This window comes from Ptiloglossa arizonensis, chromosome 12 (genome assembly GCF_051014685.1).
Source record: "Ptiloglossa arizonensis isolate GNS036 chromosome 12, iyPtiAriz1_principal, whole genome shotgun sequence".
Taxonomy (NCBI): domain Eukaryota; kingdom Metazoa; phylum Arthropoda; class Insecta; order Hymenoptera; family Colletidae; genus Ptiloglossa; species Ptiloglossa arizonensis.
Window position 1 is genome coordinate 8,300,687 of NC_135059.1, and position 18,393 is coordinate 8,319,079.

General features: G+C 39.7%; 1 protein-coding gene across 15 annotated transcripts in view; it reads right to left on the reverse strand.

Annotated features, from left to right (window-relative positions):
* Positions 1–18,393, reverse strand: part of LOC143153525 (uncharacterized) — a 138,329-nt gene that overhangs the window by 65,191 nt on the left and 54,745 nt on the right. For 10 of the 15 annotated variants that reach the window (XM_076324848.1, XM_076324853.1, XM_076324861.1 and 7 more), the window contains exon 2: positions 9,643–9,785. The exons of 4 other annotated variants lie outside the window; for them this stretch is intronic. In XM_076324848.1, coding sequence (XP_076180963.1) covers positions 9,643–9,732 — 90 coding nt within the window. In that variant the 5' untranslated portion in view covers positions 9,733–9,785. Of the gene's footprint in view, positions 1–9,642; positions 9,786–18,393 lie in introns of those variants that run through there. One more of the 15 variants, XM_076324857.1, reaches the window with a different exon arrangement.

Below are 18,393 nucleotides of genomic sequence, written 5' to 3' on the forward strand. Positions count from 1 at the left end.
CAGGAGTCACGAAACGATTAAACTGTATTTGTTTTATTCGCGTTACGGATCACACGCGTCTTTGGTCAAATAATGGATACTCGTTCCAGAGTTAAAGGAACGGAGGGACATTATTGCAGGCCGAGGTCATCGTCCTAAAAATCTCAGTCGCTTTTAAAAAAATGAAACAAAAAAGAAAGAAAAAGATTTCTAAACGAAATTTTTCGAGCAAGCCGATTAGTTTTATAAATACCTTTGAAAGACCGACGATACACGTGTAATTCACTACAGGGTCAATTTGGACCCGTTAAAGGATTCAAACACACCCTTTGAAAACCTGCACAGATAGGATCGTACCGATTGTTTCAAACTCGCGTTTAATATCTTAAAAGTTCCATGCAAAGTTTACATGTTGATTTAAACGGATAATAGATTCGATACAAATATTTAAATGTTAATACGCGGGTTAAACGATTGGTTTCGTACGTACTTGAGTGCAACGAGTCGAGTGTGTTAGAAAGGACTTCTTTGGTCAACGACGCGAACAGATGATTACCAAAGCAACATTGTTCCCGGGCACGTCAGAAATCGGTTAATGATGATTCAGGACGCGGATGAATTCATTCGTCGGTAGGAAATGATCTCATATTTATTAGTGACACGATCCCCCATGACCGAAGGGGGATTGGGCTCGTGGTAGAGAATGTCCCTCTCGTCATCGTGTAGACACACGTGTGACTGTTGATGTCGTATGGGCATCCCAGATTCTCTCCTTCATCGAGAAATAACTATGACGCGTTCACTAGCACCGATGTTCTCATTGTCAAGGTGTCTGATCGAGGTTAGGCCCGTCACGCCCGTTCGCTGTTTCTGGTCATTTGAATCTCCGTTTCAACGGTTCGGTTCTCGGTAATCGAGACACCTCTTCGTCAATTTTCCGGAACTGACCGCGCCTAGAGAATTGTTTCGTTGGAAACGATCCCCTCGAATCGAATTTACGGTAAAGACTGGACCGGGAGTCACTGTTGCGACCCTTTCGATGCCACGGGAGTGTGCGTGAATCTAATAATTGACACGCGTGTGCGCTGTCGACGTGTATACACGTTCTATCGATTTAAGCACTAGAAGTGCTGTGGACGTGATTACAGCAAGTACGAAGTAAAGTATTTAGCGCTGTGGACGTGTTTACACGAAGTGTTTAGCGCTGTGGACGTGTTTACACGAAGTGTTTAGCGCTGTGGACGTGTTTACACGAAGTGTTTAGCGCTGTGGACGTGTTTACACGAAGTATTTAGCGCTGTGGACGTGTTTACACAAAGTATTTAGTGCTGTGGACGTGTTTACACAAAGTATTTAGTGCTGTGGACGTGTTTACACAAAGTATTTAGTGCTGTGGACGTGTTTACACGAAGTATTTAGCGCTGTGGACGTGTTTACACGTAGTGTTTAGCGCGTGATTACACCAAGTACAAAGTAAAGTATTTAGCGCTGTGGACGTGTTTACACGTAGTGTTTAGCGCGTGATTACACCGAGTACAAAGTAAAGTATTTAGCGCTGTGGCCGTATTTACACGGAGTAAATTAGTATTTAGCGCTGTGGACATATTTACACGAAGTGTTTAGCGCTGCAGACGTGTTTACACGAAGTACTTAGCGCTGCAGACGTGTTTACACGAAGTATTTAGCGCTGTAGGCGTGTTTACACAGAGTATTTAACGCTCTAGATGTGTCACGTGCAAATAGTAGTGTATCTAAGACAGATTTGTAAAAAGTAAGCAGCAACAAAAAAATTAAAGCTAAAAAAAGAGGGGAGGGAAGGATTCTTCGAATCTACCTACGTCACTCATAATTATCTTCAGAAGCAGACACTATACGAGTACTACTACTTTCGTCAAGAAGGAAAAAGTGTAATCGTCGCCTCGGTTTCTAACTACTTCCTTATCTTTCGTTACTCCAGTTTTCAATTTCCCCTTCCTTGTATTTTCCATGGCATTTATCACGCGTTCTTGCAATCCGATTTAACTCCAAGCTTCTGTCATCGATTTACTTCTTAACCAATTCATCATCCAACCCTTGTAAAAAGCGAGTCGTTGCAAACAAACGCATTCGCGGCAACGATATCCACTAATGCGTAAAACATTACCAGATAATGAACCACCTTCGACTTTCACATTTACACGAGTAGCCTCTTTCCTGTCGCTTTCTTTCTTATTAATATTCTTGGTAAATTAAAACCAATTATTCAATATCTCAAATACACGAGTGCCGATAAATAATATTTCGAAAACAATTTCAAAAAGTATATATTGAATTATTGGGAAAGTAATTTCATTTTTTCTTGGATGAAAACGAAACACGATTTTTTCAGAGTGCATAAACATTTTATTCAATTGTATATTCTCCATTTTGGAGAACTAAATGACTTTTCGAACCAATCCATTATTTTCAAAATTTGATTCCTTTCGTCCCTTTATTTATATCTTCCTGTGTACGATGTCCAATTCTAGCTGTAGGTACTGTCAGCTGACCAGATACTAATAACGCCAGCAACAGGCTCGACAAAAAGGTGAACTGTTCCCCAGACGTGATTGATATTCCCGTGGTTGAACACACTTAGACACGGTATAAGGAAAGACCGGTGTCTCGATTCTTTCTTCTCCGGCGAGTTAATTGCGGTCTATGCTCCCCTGAATCGACGAGGAACGGTCATTCATGCGATCGTTCGACGGAGAATTCAAGGAAGACTTTAACGATTCGTGGAATCAGAAGCGGTGGATCTCCAGGTAACGTAATTGACCATCCAGATAACGCTGGACTCTCGTCTCGATAGAAAGATCAAGGCGTTCGTGCTAAGTGGGACAATCAGCTCATTGTGGAAAAGGATTATGTTAATCGTGGAAAAACGAATTAAGAACGATTCAGAAACCATTCGGATAGATTCCTCGTTTGTTTTCACAAATTTCATTTTATTTTAACCAAGAGAGATTCTCTAGGTGAAACATTGACTTTTTATCGGATTTTACAACACAATAATGTAACACATTTTGCAAATAGGTTTTTTTGCAACATGGAATTACAACAGGGCACGAATATTGAGAGTAATCGATTCCGATTGTTGTATACAGTTGTCCTCGGTTGAGAGAAACGTAATAGGGGTCACTCGAGTTCGTATAACCGGGGAGAGTAGCGTTTTTATCTCACAGGATTAACCGAGAGCGAAGTATAGTGATCAATATCATTTGTGCATAGAGAGTAGTGTATTTATTTCACGGGACTAACCGAGAGTGATTTAAGTATAGTGATCACGATACCTGTAAATAAACTATGAACAAACTATGAATGAATTCATTCCCAATGAATAAACGCATTTTTCTTGAAACAATGTTTTCTTACATGGTTGACATCATATCTCAAACTCTAGTCGACTGAGTGATCTCAAACTTAGTGCACACCTTCTGTGGATGTGTCATTATCGTCTGAACAAAAATAAAAAACAAAAAGAATTTTACTTATTGTGTTTTAGCTCGCTAAACATAAAAAAGAGGTCAAGAAAATCGATATTCAAATTTCGAAGTACCATTTTGTAAATTTTCGTCATTTTGTTTCTATTTTGGTTCACATCGTAGTCACGATCGTACTAATCAAGAATCCTTTCAATTTTTTCATTTTAGATAAGCAGAACGATCGGAATAGTGTCAGCAAGTAAGACACATTTTTTCTTTTAAAGGAACCCTGTATGGTAATTGAATTTGGATTATTTCCATTCGAAAAAAATGGTGAGCATTCGTAAAATATGAATAAATATGTACGCAAAATGTCGAAATTAAAAAACGTATACTTCGAAAGAAAAAAAAAATAGAACCCTAGAATAACCCCCATTGTTCGAAGTTTCCCAGAGTTTGCCCGAGCAGAACTGTCGAATCTATCGAACGCAAATTAGTTTTATCTTTCGTTGATCGTTTCGCAGTTTCCGTGAATTTTTACGTCGCGACGAATGCCATCCTAGCCTGTGTCCCGTTAGAAAATCAACGTTGCACTCGTCCCTCTCGTATCATCCTTTGTCATCGTGGCGGTAATCCGACACCAGGGTGTCTCGGGTGTCGTTGAACGGGCTCGTTTCACGGTTAATTCCCGTACGTCGGGACATTATTCCGTTTCGTCCGTACGAAATTCGAGCGACGTCCTTGACACACGGGAGAGCCGAACGGGCACGTAACAGGATCGTTCCAGGACACCCGGTACGTCCCGTGTACGGGATCGTAGCACGAACCCGAAGCTTTCTTCGCGGAAGAGTGTTCGGTCCGTGGAGTGTATAAGGTCACGCCACGGAACACGGCTCACCTGACAGGATCGTGTTTCGTCCTGTGCAATGTGTGTTACCGTGCAAGTCGCTGACGATCGTTACGTCTTACGTTATTCTACGCGCGACGTGTTACGTGTCCCGCGAAGTTGCCCGACTCCTCGAGGACCCGACGCGTCACGGAACGACCTTACGATTCAATTTCTCTTCCATGGGTAACAGGACGGGGAGAAAAGGGGGCGGGAATGTTTACGTAATGAATATTTTTTTCGATCCCTCCCCCATCTCCCCCTGCACCCCTCTACGGGCACGTATTAGCGATACTTGAACGGTTTCCTGGATACACTCTCGGGGTCTCTGACTTTTCTCCAACCCTCGCCATTATCTGATTAAATATTTTCCTCGACGGCGGCACGAGAGATATTTATCAGAAGTCTCCACGGACTCGTCGGCGTTTCTTCGAACCCGAGTCGGCCAGTTCGAAGTGACTTTGATATTCTCATCGTTCGAGCACCGTGCCTTTTGCCCGCCCGCTCCGACCGCTGCCGGAACTAAATCGAAATGCCTGTAATTATTGACGTAGGTTTAACGAGCGTGGCGGCGGCGAAGGAGACGCGTTGATCATCGATGCAGCTCCCCCCTACCGTCAAGAGTTCGGTGCTTTCGGAATGAATTATAATTTATTTAACCGAGGCCTCGAGATCGAGCGATGGGCAATATACGTGCCGCGGTGGTTAATGGACAACCGATCGAATGTTAAGTCCACGTGTACTCGTTACGAGAACCTCGTTAAATTATGGGTAATACCCGTTCGATGGTAAATCATGTTTGATGGGGGTTCTTGTTAACCCTCGTAATACTGGCGGTTCGGACGATCGCGGACGAGACCACGCCCTTGGTTCAAACGAACCCGCAACTTGGTCTTACTTGTACCATTATTTCAAAAGGAGATTCTATTATCGTACTCTTCTTCCCCGTTTCTTTCAGGTAAGTTGCGATAACGACACGATTCAACGACGCAGAAGCTTCCCTGGGTCGGCAGAGACCCGGTGGAGGGCATCGTTTGCACGAATATTTCGAAAGAAGGTTCTATTATACTTTTCTCCATTTTTTTTAAGGAGAATTTTACTAATGGTGCGATTGGGCGATGCAAAGGTTTCTCTGGGTCCGAAAAGACCCGTAGAAGACCTTGCTTGCACGAGTATGTCAAAGAAAAATTCTATTATCGTACTTTTCTCCATTTTTTTTTATGAAAGTTGTACTGGTACGATGATTATTTTGTCACATACACAATACGGTGGCGTCTGCAGGACCCCGTATAACTGTTTGAATATTAGTAGGTATTTTTAAGAAAAAAAAATCTAATACGAACCGCTCTTGTAAATTTAATAATAAACGGAACAAATTGAATTTTTTACAGTAACAACAATCACTGGGTTGGTAAAAGACCCCACGTTACCTTTCACTGATTAAAATATCTCATCGAACAACGTTGCAAGGATGCACACGGTGATTTCCAGCGATTTGAAAGTTTTTACGCCCAAAGTTCATTTCCTATTGCCCTCTCTGAATTGCCCAGAATCGCTTGGAGAATACTCAGGAACGAACACGACGTATCGATCGTTAACCTGTTGCTCCACGATTCAAGTTTCGATAACTCGAGTTGTAATCAACACCGAGGTCGGTCACACCACTCGCTGTCCTCGTGAACGTTAAATGTTCTCATCGAAGACATTATTCGAAGCGTTTCTTTCTAATATTTCCAAGCAAATATATTATTGTGCATGTGACAAAATATATTCGTACATACGAACGTGGATAAAATTCGCTCGTGGTTCGGTCCGATTCCCTTACCACGAGCCTCGCACGATATTGTAAGCTAAGAAGTTAACGCGATCGAGGACCAACGTTCGCGCTTCGTCTACGACGTAATCGGCTGTGGTGTACGAAACGATTCATCGTCCTCGTGGGCAGCAACGCGCAGCGTGGAACTCGATTTAACAAAGCAAATAGAGCGTCGTTTCGCGCGGTGGGCCTCGTTCGCGAAACGAGTGTTTTCTTCACGGGCAATAGCGCGCGCGACCGTGCGGAGTGGGGGCCGGAACGGACCGAGCGGAGTGGGGGGCGGAACGGACCGTGCAGAGTGGGGGTAAGGCCCGGGCAGGACGCGGCTGCGCGCACGAAGCGGAACGGGCCCGACGCGTGCATTAATAATGCCCGCGAACGGTCGGGAGAAAAAGAGAAGTCGATTTACCGTCAGGTGAACCGGGATGTAAACAGGATGCCACCGCGAGAGGATAACGCGAGGACACGTCGCGGTCTGGCAAGGTCGTTGCCATCCGAGACTCCAGGCTACTCACCTGCGAGTCTTGAAATTCAACCCTTTGCACTCGAGTGGCGCCTCCCAGAACGCGAGGGAAACAGCTTCACCGTCATTCATACCTTGCTATACCGATAAAGTAATCTCTTAGCCGTGACGGGACGAGGTATGGTAATTCCTTTTTATCCTCTGAGAGGAAAGAAGAAAAACGAGGGAGAGTATTATGTTATTTTTGCGGCTGTGTGTTGTTTTTTTTTTAATGGAGGTTTTGGTAAGTTGGGACATGGTAAATCTCAACGTCCACCTTTATTATCCTCTGAGAGGAAAAGAAGAGAAATGGAAGGAAGAGTAATATTTATTATAGAACTCTAGTAGTGGTATGCTCTATAGTACAGTATTATCTTTTTTAATAGAGCAATCCTTTGCTTTTTAACAGAGCAATATTATTGTTTTTAAATATTACTAATCCTGCACATAAAATACAGTATTGCTCGATACAGTGGAATATTGTTTTCTAAATTCACACTTCTAATTACAAAACACCAAGGACTGCAGGAATTCCAGGACAAGATCAAAATAATTTAAAAATATTTCCAAATATTTAACAAGTTTGTCGATGAAAATTTTTCTAGAAAAATAAACTGGTCACCTAATCCTGGACTACGTTAATCGATCCAAAAAAGTATTAGTATTATTCAAAGTATTAAAGTCGATATGTTAAATGTATATTTAGGAATTTTTTCAAACAAAATTTGGTTTTCCCTGTTGTGTTTTTCCTATGATCACCTTTTCTAGCAAACCCTGTCAGATGACTAACTGAAAACTGGTTTCCGTGGTTATTAGTAAACAAGTATTCCTATATATAGAAATGCTTCTAAACACCTGTTTGCATCTCACGATTTTCTGAATAAATATACCGATATGTATAACAGTACGTACGGAACAGTAATTTATGGAATAGAAAGATTTCCTGTTGTAAATTTATTTAACACTTCACGCAGTACATGAAACAAACACTTATAGTCACCGCGTATACAACGAATAATGATACATTATTATAGACTCTAATTATAGACTCAATGTGGGATGTCTTTCTGTAACGGTCTCGGGATTACGATTAACTGACTCGCGATGAGCAAAGCATGATACAAACGAAGAAACAAAGGAGTGAAACAATGAACTAGCGAACAGATCGCATTAACGCTAGATTTACCAACTCATCAAAATGACCGATTCCAACTGCTTTCTTAATGAAATTTACTTAAAATCCCATAGCACGTTTTCTATAGATCTTGTACCTTGTTCTATTCCACACATACGATCAATTTCACAAAACTGGGAAAATTAGTTTCGAGAATGGTCAAATAATGTAAAATAATGTAAAATATTATTCAAGAAAAAAGATTTAGTAATATATAACACTTCCATAGAAGATGTTTCAATTATAATAATTTCCTTTCACAATTTTTCGTGTCTACGTATCTAAACAAAGTGTAGCAAAATATTCGTATTACGTTCCTGGCAAAAATTCAAAAGTATTTCACATATTGATACATATATCCAAACTTCTGGATTGTAAAAAAAAAATGGTCGAATTTGACTTTTACCTCAGCATTTTACCCGAGTCTCTCCCTTTGACACCCCTGAACGATTCATCGTATCCCAACGTTGTCCATATTTATAAAAACTGCACGACTGAACCTTGCACTAATCGTGGAAAAATGGCGGGATAATTTACTTCGCAACGATTTCACTATGTTCCTAACGGCACACGTCTTGGAACAGTAGACCTACATATGGGGTCTATCACACATCTGGCCGTGATATCTATACGCGTCTCAGGGATGCCAATTACGTCTCGCGGAGAGCCACGCGCGTGCGAACCCATACCTATATTTGAAAACGTACCCCGGTACGTTGAATAGGCGAAGAAGGTCGCGCGTGCAAGGAGAAACGTTTTCGGTCTTATTTAGAACATCGGTCGCGAATCGGTGTTCGTTAATTGAACCTCGTGCATCAATATTGTTGGCCGTGAAAAAAAAAAAGAAAAAAAAACGAGAGAAAAGAAAAACTCTCCGCTCAAGGAACACCGCGGTAGGTACGTCCGTGTAAACCGAGTTTTAAGGTCGAATCGAAACTTGCACGGGGAAAACGAAGATCGCGGAAAGGATGTCACGAGGATATGTCGGAGCGGCAAGGTCGTTGTCACTTAGCGTCTCTCAGGTTGTTCACATTCAAGGACCTTTCCAGTCGCGTTTCATGCGCGTACGATCTTATCGGTTCGAGCGCGAGAGCAAAGGTAAGTAAACCGAGGAGGCCGCGTGGATCACGTGGAAGCAGGTCAATCTAATCGGACGTATCTTTCGAACGTGGCATATCGAGTGAGTTGCACGAGTTGCCATGCTGGTCAATGTAGCTTAGTTACTTTCTCTGACTAATGAATTTTGTTGCTGTATTTTTGAAAGGCTCTAGTGATCTACCAAGTTTAAGGTTAAGGTTAAATTTTGAGGAGGAGAAGGTTATGTGGAGAAGAAGAATATTCTAATCGGACGTCTCTTTCGAAAGTGGTATATTAATTGAGTTGCACGAGTTGCAATGCTGGTCAATGCAGCTTAGTTACTTTCTCTGACTAATGAATTTTCTTGCTGTATTTCTGAAAGGCTCTAGTGACCTACCAAGGTTAAATTTTGAGAATCAGAAGGATATATGGGGAAGAATAATATTCTAATCGGACGTCTCTTTCGAACGTGGTATATTAATTGAGTTGCACGAGTTGCATGCTGGTCAATGTAGCTCAGTTACTTTCTCTGACTAATGGTTTTCTTTTTACTTAGCTATACTTCCGAAAAGTCTTAATAATCAATCGAGGTGAAATTTTGGAAAGGAAAAGGCTAAAAGGAATAGATTCTGAATGTAAAATTTTAGCTTAGGATGTATAATAATTTCCGAGAAATGATAAAAAAAAAAATCTTGGAACACGTCTCAAACGAAAATGGATGAAACTACCACAGGAAGTTCTTAGAAAAATATATTCGATATTTACGTTTCCATCGGTAGATGTCCACGTGTGTGTGTACGTGTGTGGAAAGAGGCCCAAAGTTGATGAAAAATTTATCCGGGTCCGTTGTACCATTTAACCGTTCGCACTCGAGGCACGATTTAAATCCTTCAAATCGTGTAATTAATCTGGAACGGAACATTTTCATTTCAATATTTCACGTACGTGTGTTTACATCTTACGAGAGTGTGGATGTACTTAAAGTTCAATTTCAATCTCGAACCACGATGTTCTCCCAGATCGGAGAAAGTACATCGAATTAAGTGGCGATCACCTCTCGAGCGGAAAGGGTTAAAACGTCATCGAGTAGCCCTACGAGGCACTCGACGCGGACTCGAGCGCGAACCAACCTTCGGAACCGATCTTAAAGATTCCCGGTGCACGCGAAATCGCGTGAGAAAAGCCGCTCGTCGCGCGCGCGCGCGCGCACGCGGAGAGGAACGACCGGTTGAATATTTAACAAAGTAGTCGGCCCCGGTGGATGTTCCGTGGTGGATCGCGTGCAGCTGTCGATCCTTGAATAACTCGCGTTGAATTATCGATCGACGCGTGTATAAGTCGGTCCCTCGCTACGGGAACCTTAGCGAGGAATTTTTGCCCGCGCATCCGTCACTCTTTGTCGTGCGATTAATCAAATTTTTCGTGGCTATCTCCTCCTCGACGATCCGCGGCACTCGTTACCACGACGTCCCCAACCATTACGATCACCCCGAATATAAATCGATCCCACGAAGTATGGCCGCGTGTACGCTCGGTGGAGAAAAAAAAAAAGAAAGAAGAAGAAAAAAATAACCGACCGCGCTACTACGGGTGCACACGGTGCACTGGTCGGAGAAGGGGATCTCCCCCTCCTAAGCGCGAGCGATGCGCGAGGAGAGGTGCGCGTAACGCGCATCCGTGGCGGCGGGTCAGGTTTTACTTGACCGAGTGTACGCGGCTGTAATCACGTACATTTATCTCGGGCAACGGCGCGTTGCTACTTGCTGTGAAAATGTTTCGTTTCTTTTAATCGTAGGTAAACAAATATCGATGAAATAGAATATTTGACTGTTTAGAACAACGGCGCGTTGGTACTTGGTGTAAGAAAGTTTCCTTTCTTTTGATCGTAGAAAAATAAATATCGACGAAATACAATATTTAGTTTCGCTGTTTCTTACAATTGTAAAGAAATAAATATCGACGAGATTGTAATGCAACTCTTTCGGTGCACCGGGCATTTATACACGGTGACTTGGGATTCGTGTAACTTGAATTTTGTATATTATTCTTAGAAGTAAATCGGAAGAATAACATTCTCATTGCTAAGTGCCTGCTTTCGAGGTAATCGATCTCGAAAGCACGCGAGGCACGTGTTAAAAAGTAAAACTCGACTCGGTGGATCGCGTCACGGTGTTTATCGTTACGAAGGTAGTAATTTACAGGCAAATGTTTGAATAACGAATATGCTGGATATTTTCAAAATCGATTAACCTCGAGAACGGAGTTCCTTATGAAAAAAATGTCAGCAAAATTTTTCAAAGTTTCGAACTTTAATTACTAGTATACCATTTATTAGAGGACGAATTGTACCTCATCGAAGTTCTATATCGGAATTCTGGAATAAAATAATAATGGCCATAATAATGGCCTGATAAAATAATAGAATCTTTATTTGATTCATTTGATTTATTTATCTCTGCATACCTTGCGACTTATAAAGAAGACTTCTTCCAAATACACATAGAGTCCTGCGTTCTAATCACGCGTTAACAATTTTAATATAATTATCTCTCACTCCACTCTTCCAGTAACACCAAAAATTAATAAGTACAGGGTGGTCACTGAAAGAGTAAAGGCTTTAAAAAAGTCACAACTGTAAATTTTCAATCATTTTTAGTTGGTGGTCATTTGAATGATACTGTTCTTCACGCTGGATACTAAGAAAAATGCATTTTATTATTTTATTATATTTCCAAATAAAATAATACAAAACTAAAAAAAGAAATACATGTTTATAAAAATTATTTTTGATTTATATCATCCAGTCTTTCAGTGGCAACCCTGTATTATATTAATTAACATTTAAAAGGATAATGAATCAATTTACACGGTTCTATCGTAAGAAATAGAATCTTCGTTCGAAATATTTTTGCAAGCAAGATTAAGTTACAGCTTCGTTTGGAGCAACGATGTGATCTCATCCGTGATCGTCCAAACCGGCGGTACTGCGAGGATTAACTTGTTAAGCTATACACAGTAGCCTCAGCCTCGCTCGAAGATAAAAAAAAAGATCAATGCCTATAAAAACGTTGTACCTTCCCTGAATGTATGTAAACGAGGGGACCCGTTCGGTGACATACAAACTGAGATTACTGTATCACGTCAACAACTATAGTAATGTCCAGTCAGTGGCCGCGGTTATATTTGTTGAAATTTCTTTAGCGATAAAACATATATTCATCGATAACAAAATTGATCAGGTAACTCGGGTATGCAGCGAGGTAACGGTCACACGAAAGTAATTATATTAAAGTTTTTGTTTCACGCATGGAGGACTGCTCTACTCTTTGAAAGGAACTGAAAACTCGAAAATATTATAATAGATTTGAAACTCGAAAATACTATAATAGATTTGAAACTCTAAAATACTATAATAGGTCTAATACTCAAAAATACTACAAGAGGTTTAAAATTCGAAAATACTGTAACAGATCTAATACTAAAAAATACTACAGGAGGCTTAAAACTCAAAAATACTGTAATAGGTCTAATACTCGAAAATACTGTAATAAATCTAATACTAAAAAATACTATAATGGGCCCCAAACTCGAAACTACCACAATAAGCCTACTACTCAAAAATACTCTAATAGACCTAAACCTTGAAAATACTGTAATAGGTCTAATACTCAAAAATACTATAAGCCAAAAACTCGAAAATACTATAATAGGTCTAATACTCGAAAATACTGTAATAAATCTAATACTAAAAAATACTATAATGGGCCCCAAACTCGAAAATACCACAATAAGCCTACTACTCAAAAATACTCTAATAGACCTAAACCTTGAAAATACTATAATAGGTCTAATACTCAAAAATACTATAATAAGCCAAAAACTCGAAAATACTATAATATTCCTATAATAGACCCGGAACAATCACGTCGTGCAACGCAAAGACGTCCTCCGGATCGTGTCACTCTACAATCACTCCGAACACCATGAACCTTAAATTGCTCGTTCGTCTGGTTTCGTTCCAATACAGTTGTCCTCCAACAATATTGAATTCGGTGCTTTCGATAATACCATTCGTGCAATATTTCCCTAGAGTGTTCGAAATTCGATAAACAATGACGGTGCAGCAGCCGTACGATTCGGAGATCTCTCGACAAATTTTTGCCATAACAAACTCATATCCACCGAGAGGCCCAGACGCGGTGCACGCTCGTAAATCAATTCTCAGGGACACGAGGGATTCCTTTAAATTCACAACGATATCAGCCCGTGTTTCACGTGTCGGTGATTACCTCCTAAAGCCACGGTTCTGATAAGGCGATTATTTTCATTCGACGTTGAGTGACACACTTTTGCCGATCATCCAGAAATCTCGCTCTTTTTCCGCGGTGACTTTCGTGAAACTTTCTCGGGGAGATCCGATGCATTTTTATGAACCTGCTCGGGATTCAACGATCGTCGCCGAGCGAGTTTGAAGTTCCTGATACGGATACAGAGGCGGCCGTGGCGCGTTTCTTGCGCGGAGTAATTTTATTACAGTGGACGATTTCCAATCGCGCCCAGGGTGGCCATACGTATCGCATTTCGAGGTTCATTTATCGGACAATACCTTGCACAACAACAATGAACAAAATAACGAAGAACAAGGTAACAAAAATGAATAAAATATTAATATACCAACAAGCTGTACGATACCGAGGAAAGTAGCTAAATATGTGTGTCAACAAGTGTTGCAGTTGCAGTTGCATTACTGCACCGATGCTTCTTCGCTCAGATAACGATGCAATTGGTACATCGTTCTCGTATTCAAGTGGTGGTATTTTTTATTAATTCCAATCAAGTTACGCAACTCGTGCCAAAAGACGATGATTAGGTACGTGAGAAACAAATAATCGTAAAACGTTCAAATTCGTACCGAATACGAGCTATAAAAATTATAATTTCATTTCACTTCGTCTCACCAGGACACAGTGTCCACTTTCGGGTTAATATTTAATACCTGGAGAGAAGATTGATATCAAGACCATTAAAAGTGGATTAAACGAACAGTTCTGCTTCAATTTTGTGCACGTGCGAACGTTACAGTAATGAAAATAATTTTATGGCGAGATTTGCCTTCTGTTGGGAGATTTTTCAACCGGTCGACCTACTTACACGGTTTTTGTAATATAACTTAACATTGATCACGATCATTGTACAATCTCGTCGTTGCTCAACATTCCAATTGTTTTAAATTATCTACTGTCTGTATTCCAATTCAAACATCTCTCTCTGAAAAATTATATTCTCATTATCTGATTTTTCTAAGGATAATGAATATTTTGCATAAAATTTCGTACGTAATTAATTTTTCTCTGGTTTTCGATTAATTTTCGTTATTTACAAAAGCTGAGCACATAAATGTATCTACACTCGGGTAATATATATTTGCAAATATATCATAGATAATAGTGACAAAACGATATGAAAGAAAAAGGACGTATAACGAATAGTTTCTAATTATACCTAATTTGGTATGTTCAGATTCTTATCCACGTGATTCCGAGTAAGTAAAGCCCACAATGGGAATGAAAATTGAGGATCAAACCGGTGACTCGTTAAACCTTTCAACTTCTTTTCCATGGACTTTCTTTCAACTTTTTCACCCTTCGATCGCCGTCCCAATAGTCTTTTTCCTACCATCTGTGGACGAGTGTCGTTTCTCTTTGCCTAGATAAGGCGAGCGTAGTTTCTTTTCCCCGCTTTCCCCTATGTGCGTTAAACGTGACCCTGACCTCGACACTGGATAGTCGCGCGCCATGATTAATACTCTTTCAAACGACGCGTATTCACTAATCGGAATTTATTTCGACAGTGTACAGAATTGTGTCTCGCAGACTTTCATTTGCGTATAGTAAATATCGATATCGATGCTCAACGCGAGCGTGATTTATATTACTAAACATTGCGTTTAAACATTTCGAGCCCCTCTTCGATAAGAATGTTTCAAATACGAAACGAAACGAGAGAAACGTGAAGATGTAACGCAAATCGTTTAGAAATATTAAACGATCAACGTGAAGAGTCGCTGTTAGAAATGTACAAAAGTAAATTGTATTAAAATTATAAAATGAATTTTTTTTTAGTTTACGATTCAAATTTGGCAGGTTGGGCGTACGCGTGTGTGATTACATTTGAATGTAATTTTAAATTGTGTTTCTAACGATTCAGTCGTAAGGAGAATAAAATAAAGATAATAAAGAGTAAAAGGTTGAGTTATTTAACAAATTTCTTTTTTACGATACAGGAATAATCGATACTCGAAGTTGTTTGCAAATTTTTGCAACGAGAGAGTTCGACTAATACGTAACTTTCTCTTGTCCATTATTACAAAATTTATCTCACAATGTTAATACAATTTTATTATCGAACATTCGTTGGATCTTGTGTAACAAAAATGAATAAAATATTAATATACTAAGAAGCTGTACGATACCGAGGAAACTAGCTAAACGTGTGTGTCAACAAGTGTTGCAGTTGCAGTTGCATTACTGCACCGATGCTTCTTCGCTCAGGTAACGATGCACTCGGTGCATCGTTCTCGTATTCAAGAGCTACGATTTACGAACTACCAGCGTTAAATTTTTTATTTAAACGTCTCACAAGACGAGTGTTGGAAATTCACGGTATGCGATTCGCATAAATTTGATCACCAGGTTTCACCGAATTAGCGCCAAGCTACGACCAACAAAGTTCGTGACTTCTATCCGCTAATCCGTTAATCTGGTTAGTCGAATATGGCTGCTGAAATCTCGATTCTTGATTCCAACTAATCAACTTAACGACTCGTGAATTCCCTAATTGCCAAGATACGAGCCACGGAGAGACACGCGATCATTTTCTCGAAATTAACCATCCACCGGACGACATTACTGTAATTGGTCTACTCTTATCGATGTCGAAGAAATTCCGTTGCACATTTCGAAGAAATGTGCTCCCTTCGTCGATCTCGAGCGAACGAAACAAAACGTTGCTCCCGTGGTTACCTGGAATCAACGATCGAACAACCGATCCGCAGCTTTTCAATTTTCTCAGAGACACCGTGATCTCCGTTTCTGGGAAATACGTTTTGTAGGTTTCTCGTTACTTTCTCCCACCAGAGTGTGCAACAAGAAAGTAAAAATAGAGAGCGACGTCGCCTTTCCTTCCCTCGGGGAAGTGTCTTCCGCGCAGGGTGTCCTTAATGGCAAATAATAAGCATGACTTTCTTAAACAGGTACACAGCCTTTCAAGAATTACGTTCAACGTACCTCCACCTGGGCATACCACTTTGTCTTCGACCCAAAGGCACGTTGCTTCCTCGCTTTCCAATATTTTTCATTCAAAGACTTGGATCGTCGGATAATACTTTCTTTAAACCGTCCTAATACTTGTAGCGTTGCTTTCGGTGGTCTTCGTGGTCTACCTGACCTCGAAAGTACTAATTTGTTATTGTAATGTTACTGCAATGTTCTTTTCTTCACGTGTCACAAGCAGTAAAAATACTGTACGTTTTTCTTTTTTTTTTTTTGTAGATGTTACAAGCAGTGAAAATACTAATATTTGTTTCTTTGTATGTTTAAAGTGTTAAAAATAGTGTACATTCTTTTATTTGCTCGTTAAAAGCATTAAAAGTACTGTGTACTCTTTTCTTTAGATATTACAAGCAGTAAAAGTGAGATTAGACATGTTTGTTTGTTTTGAGGTAATACTTCTCAATGAGAAGAGAGAGACTACTCTAGACCCAGCTAGATTACTCTAGGGTTAACTGAGATATTAACCTCTTCACTGCTGAATCAATCAGTAGTAGGAAAAGTCTTGGTGCTTGATTGCACAATTTGTTTCGTAATTATTGTATTTATAAGTATCCGTTGAATTACATACGCAAGTGGATAATCTTACAAAATTGTCATTTTTGTTGGTGAATCGTGAATTCGTTTTAATTTGAATTTTTCGCGGTTAAAAATTCCTTTCACAAGCCTACCTATCCTTGGGTTTAATTTAATATAGAACCTAAATAATATTATGTGTAGAATAGTGATTCTTATCTACAAGGTGACCTAAAAATACAATTAAAGGCTTTGGAGATCTATGAGCCCCACCGGAGCTAACAACACTCGTAGAGAATATTAATGTAGTAAACATTGTTTCGTGAAATTTACAAATGAATTATAAAATGTATATATTTACAAAAAAATTGAAATGACACTCTTAAATCTGGACGAAAAATATTCAATGTATGTAAGTTTCCAAACTCGGCTTAACGGGGGATTAACTTTATTTCTAAAGACCGATTGCGTACAATCTACGATATAGCAATGCAATTTATGTATGTAGACGCATCGACCGTCTTTTTTAGAAAGTCGAAACGAAAGTCTCGCTTGAAATAACTATTTGACTTTATTTTGCCTTATCTTTGTGTTAAAATTGATTTGCAGTGATGTTGATTGTACATTTTTTGTCTATTAGAATTGATGCATAAAAATAATAATATACTCGATTTCTAGTAGTTTTAGATTGCTTATTATGATCATTGCGAGCTATAAAGATGCGAGAGAAATCGGTCTTTTCGTCTATAAATTGCGTTTTCATGTTTGCAATACTATTAGTCGTTAGATTGTACGATACGATATCCTGACCAATAGTGCAATAGCCTTCTAAAAAATTCTGTTCACTAAACCTACATTTTATTCAGGAGGTACTCTCTTCAGCTCTCTACTAAACCAGATATCAAGTACAATATTATATATTTATCTATTTTCATCCTACTGTATGCCTGTAAAAATCAATGACAAGATTGACTATTCGTTAAATTATTTTTTACATTGTTCCATACAAGTGCTCCACCAGAAACAAATCGCTTCAATATTTTGGCTGGATTAAACAATAGAAATAATTGTACGTTAGTTAAGACGTTAAAACATTCTTGTCTCAACTTGTATATAATTCAGGGCTAGACCCTTGCCACTTCAAAGTACACGGCAAGGATAATAAATTTATTACTATGAAAATTGATCGAAATAAAAGTTGTCAGAAGTCCTTGTACTATAAATATAAAACCGAATCCACATATTACTTGTTCCAGAACGTTTGTCACGTCTCTACGCGAAGTTTGCCACACATGGAGTCATCTGCAACATGTAGGTGCAACTCAAAGGGACAAGGAATTTACTGCTACGAAAATCTATAAATATCTCTATCCATGGAAGTAATATTCACGCTCGTAACTCACCGATTATTAACGCGTTAACGAGCCTGTAACATTCAGAGGGTTCTCGGAAAGTATTTAAAAACATTCAAATTCCCGTGTTACTCGCACCAGAACGTTTGTCACCTCTCTACACGAACCATCGCACACACGGAGTCATCTGCAACACGTCCCCTTGCAACTCAAAGGGACAAGAGATTTACTGCTACGAAAATCAACAAAATTCTCTGCACACACAGATATAATATATTCACGCTTATAACTCACCGATTATAAACGCGTTAACGAGCCTG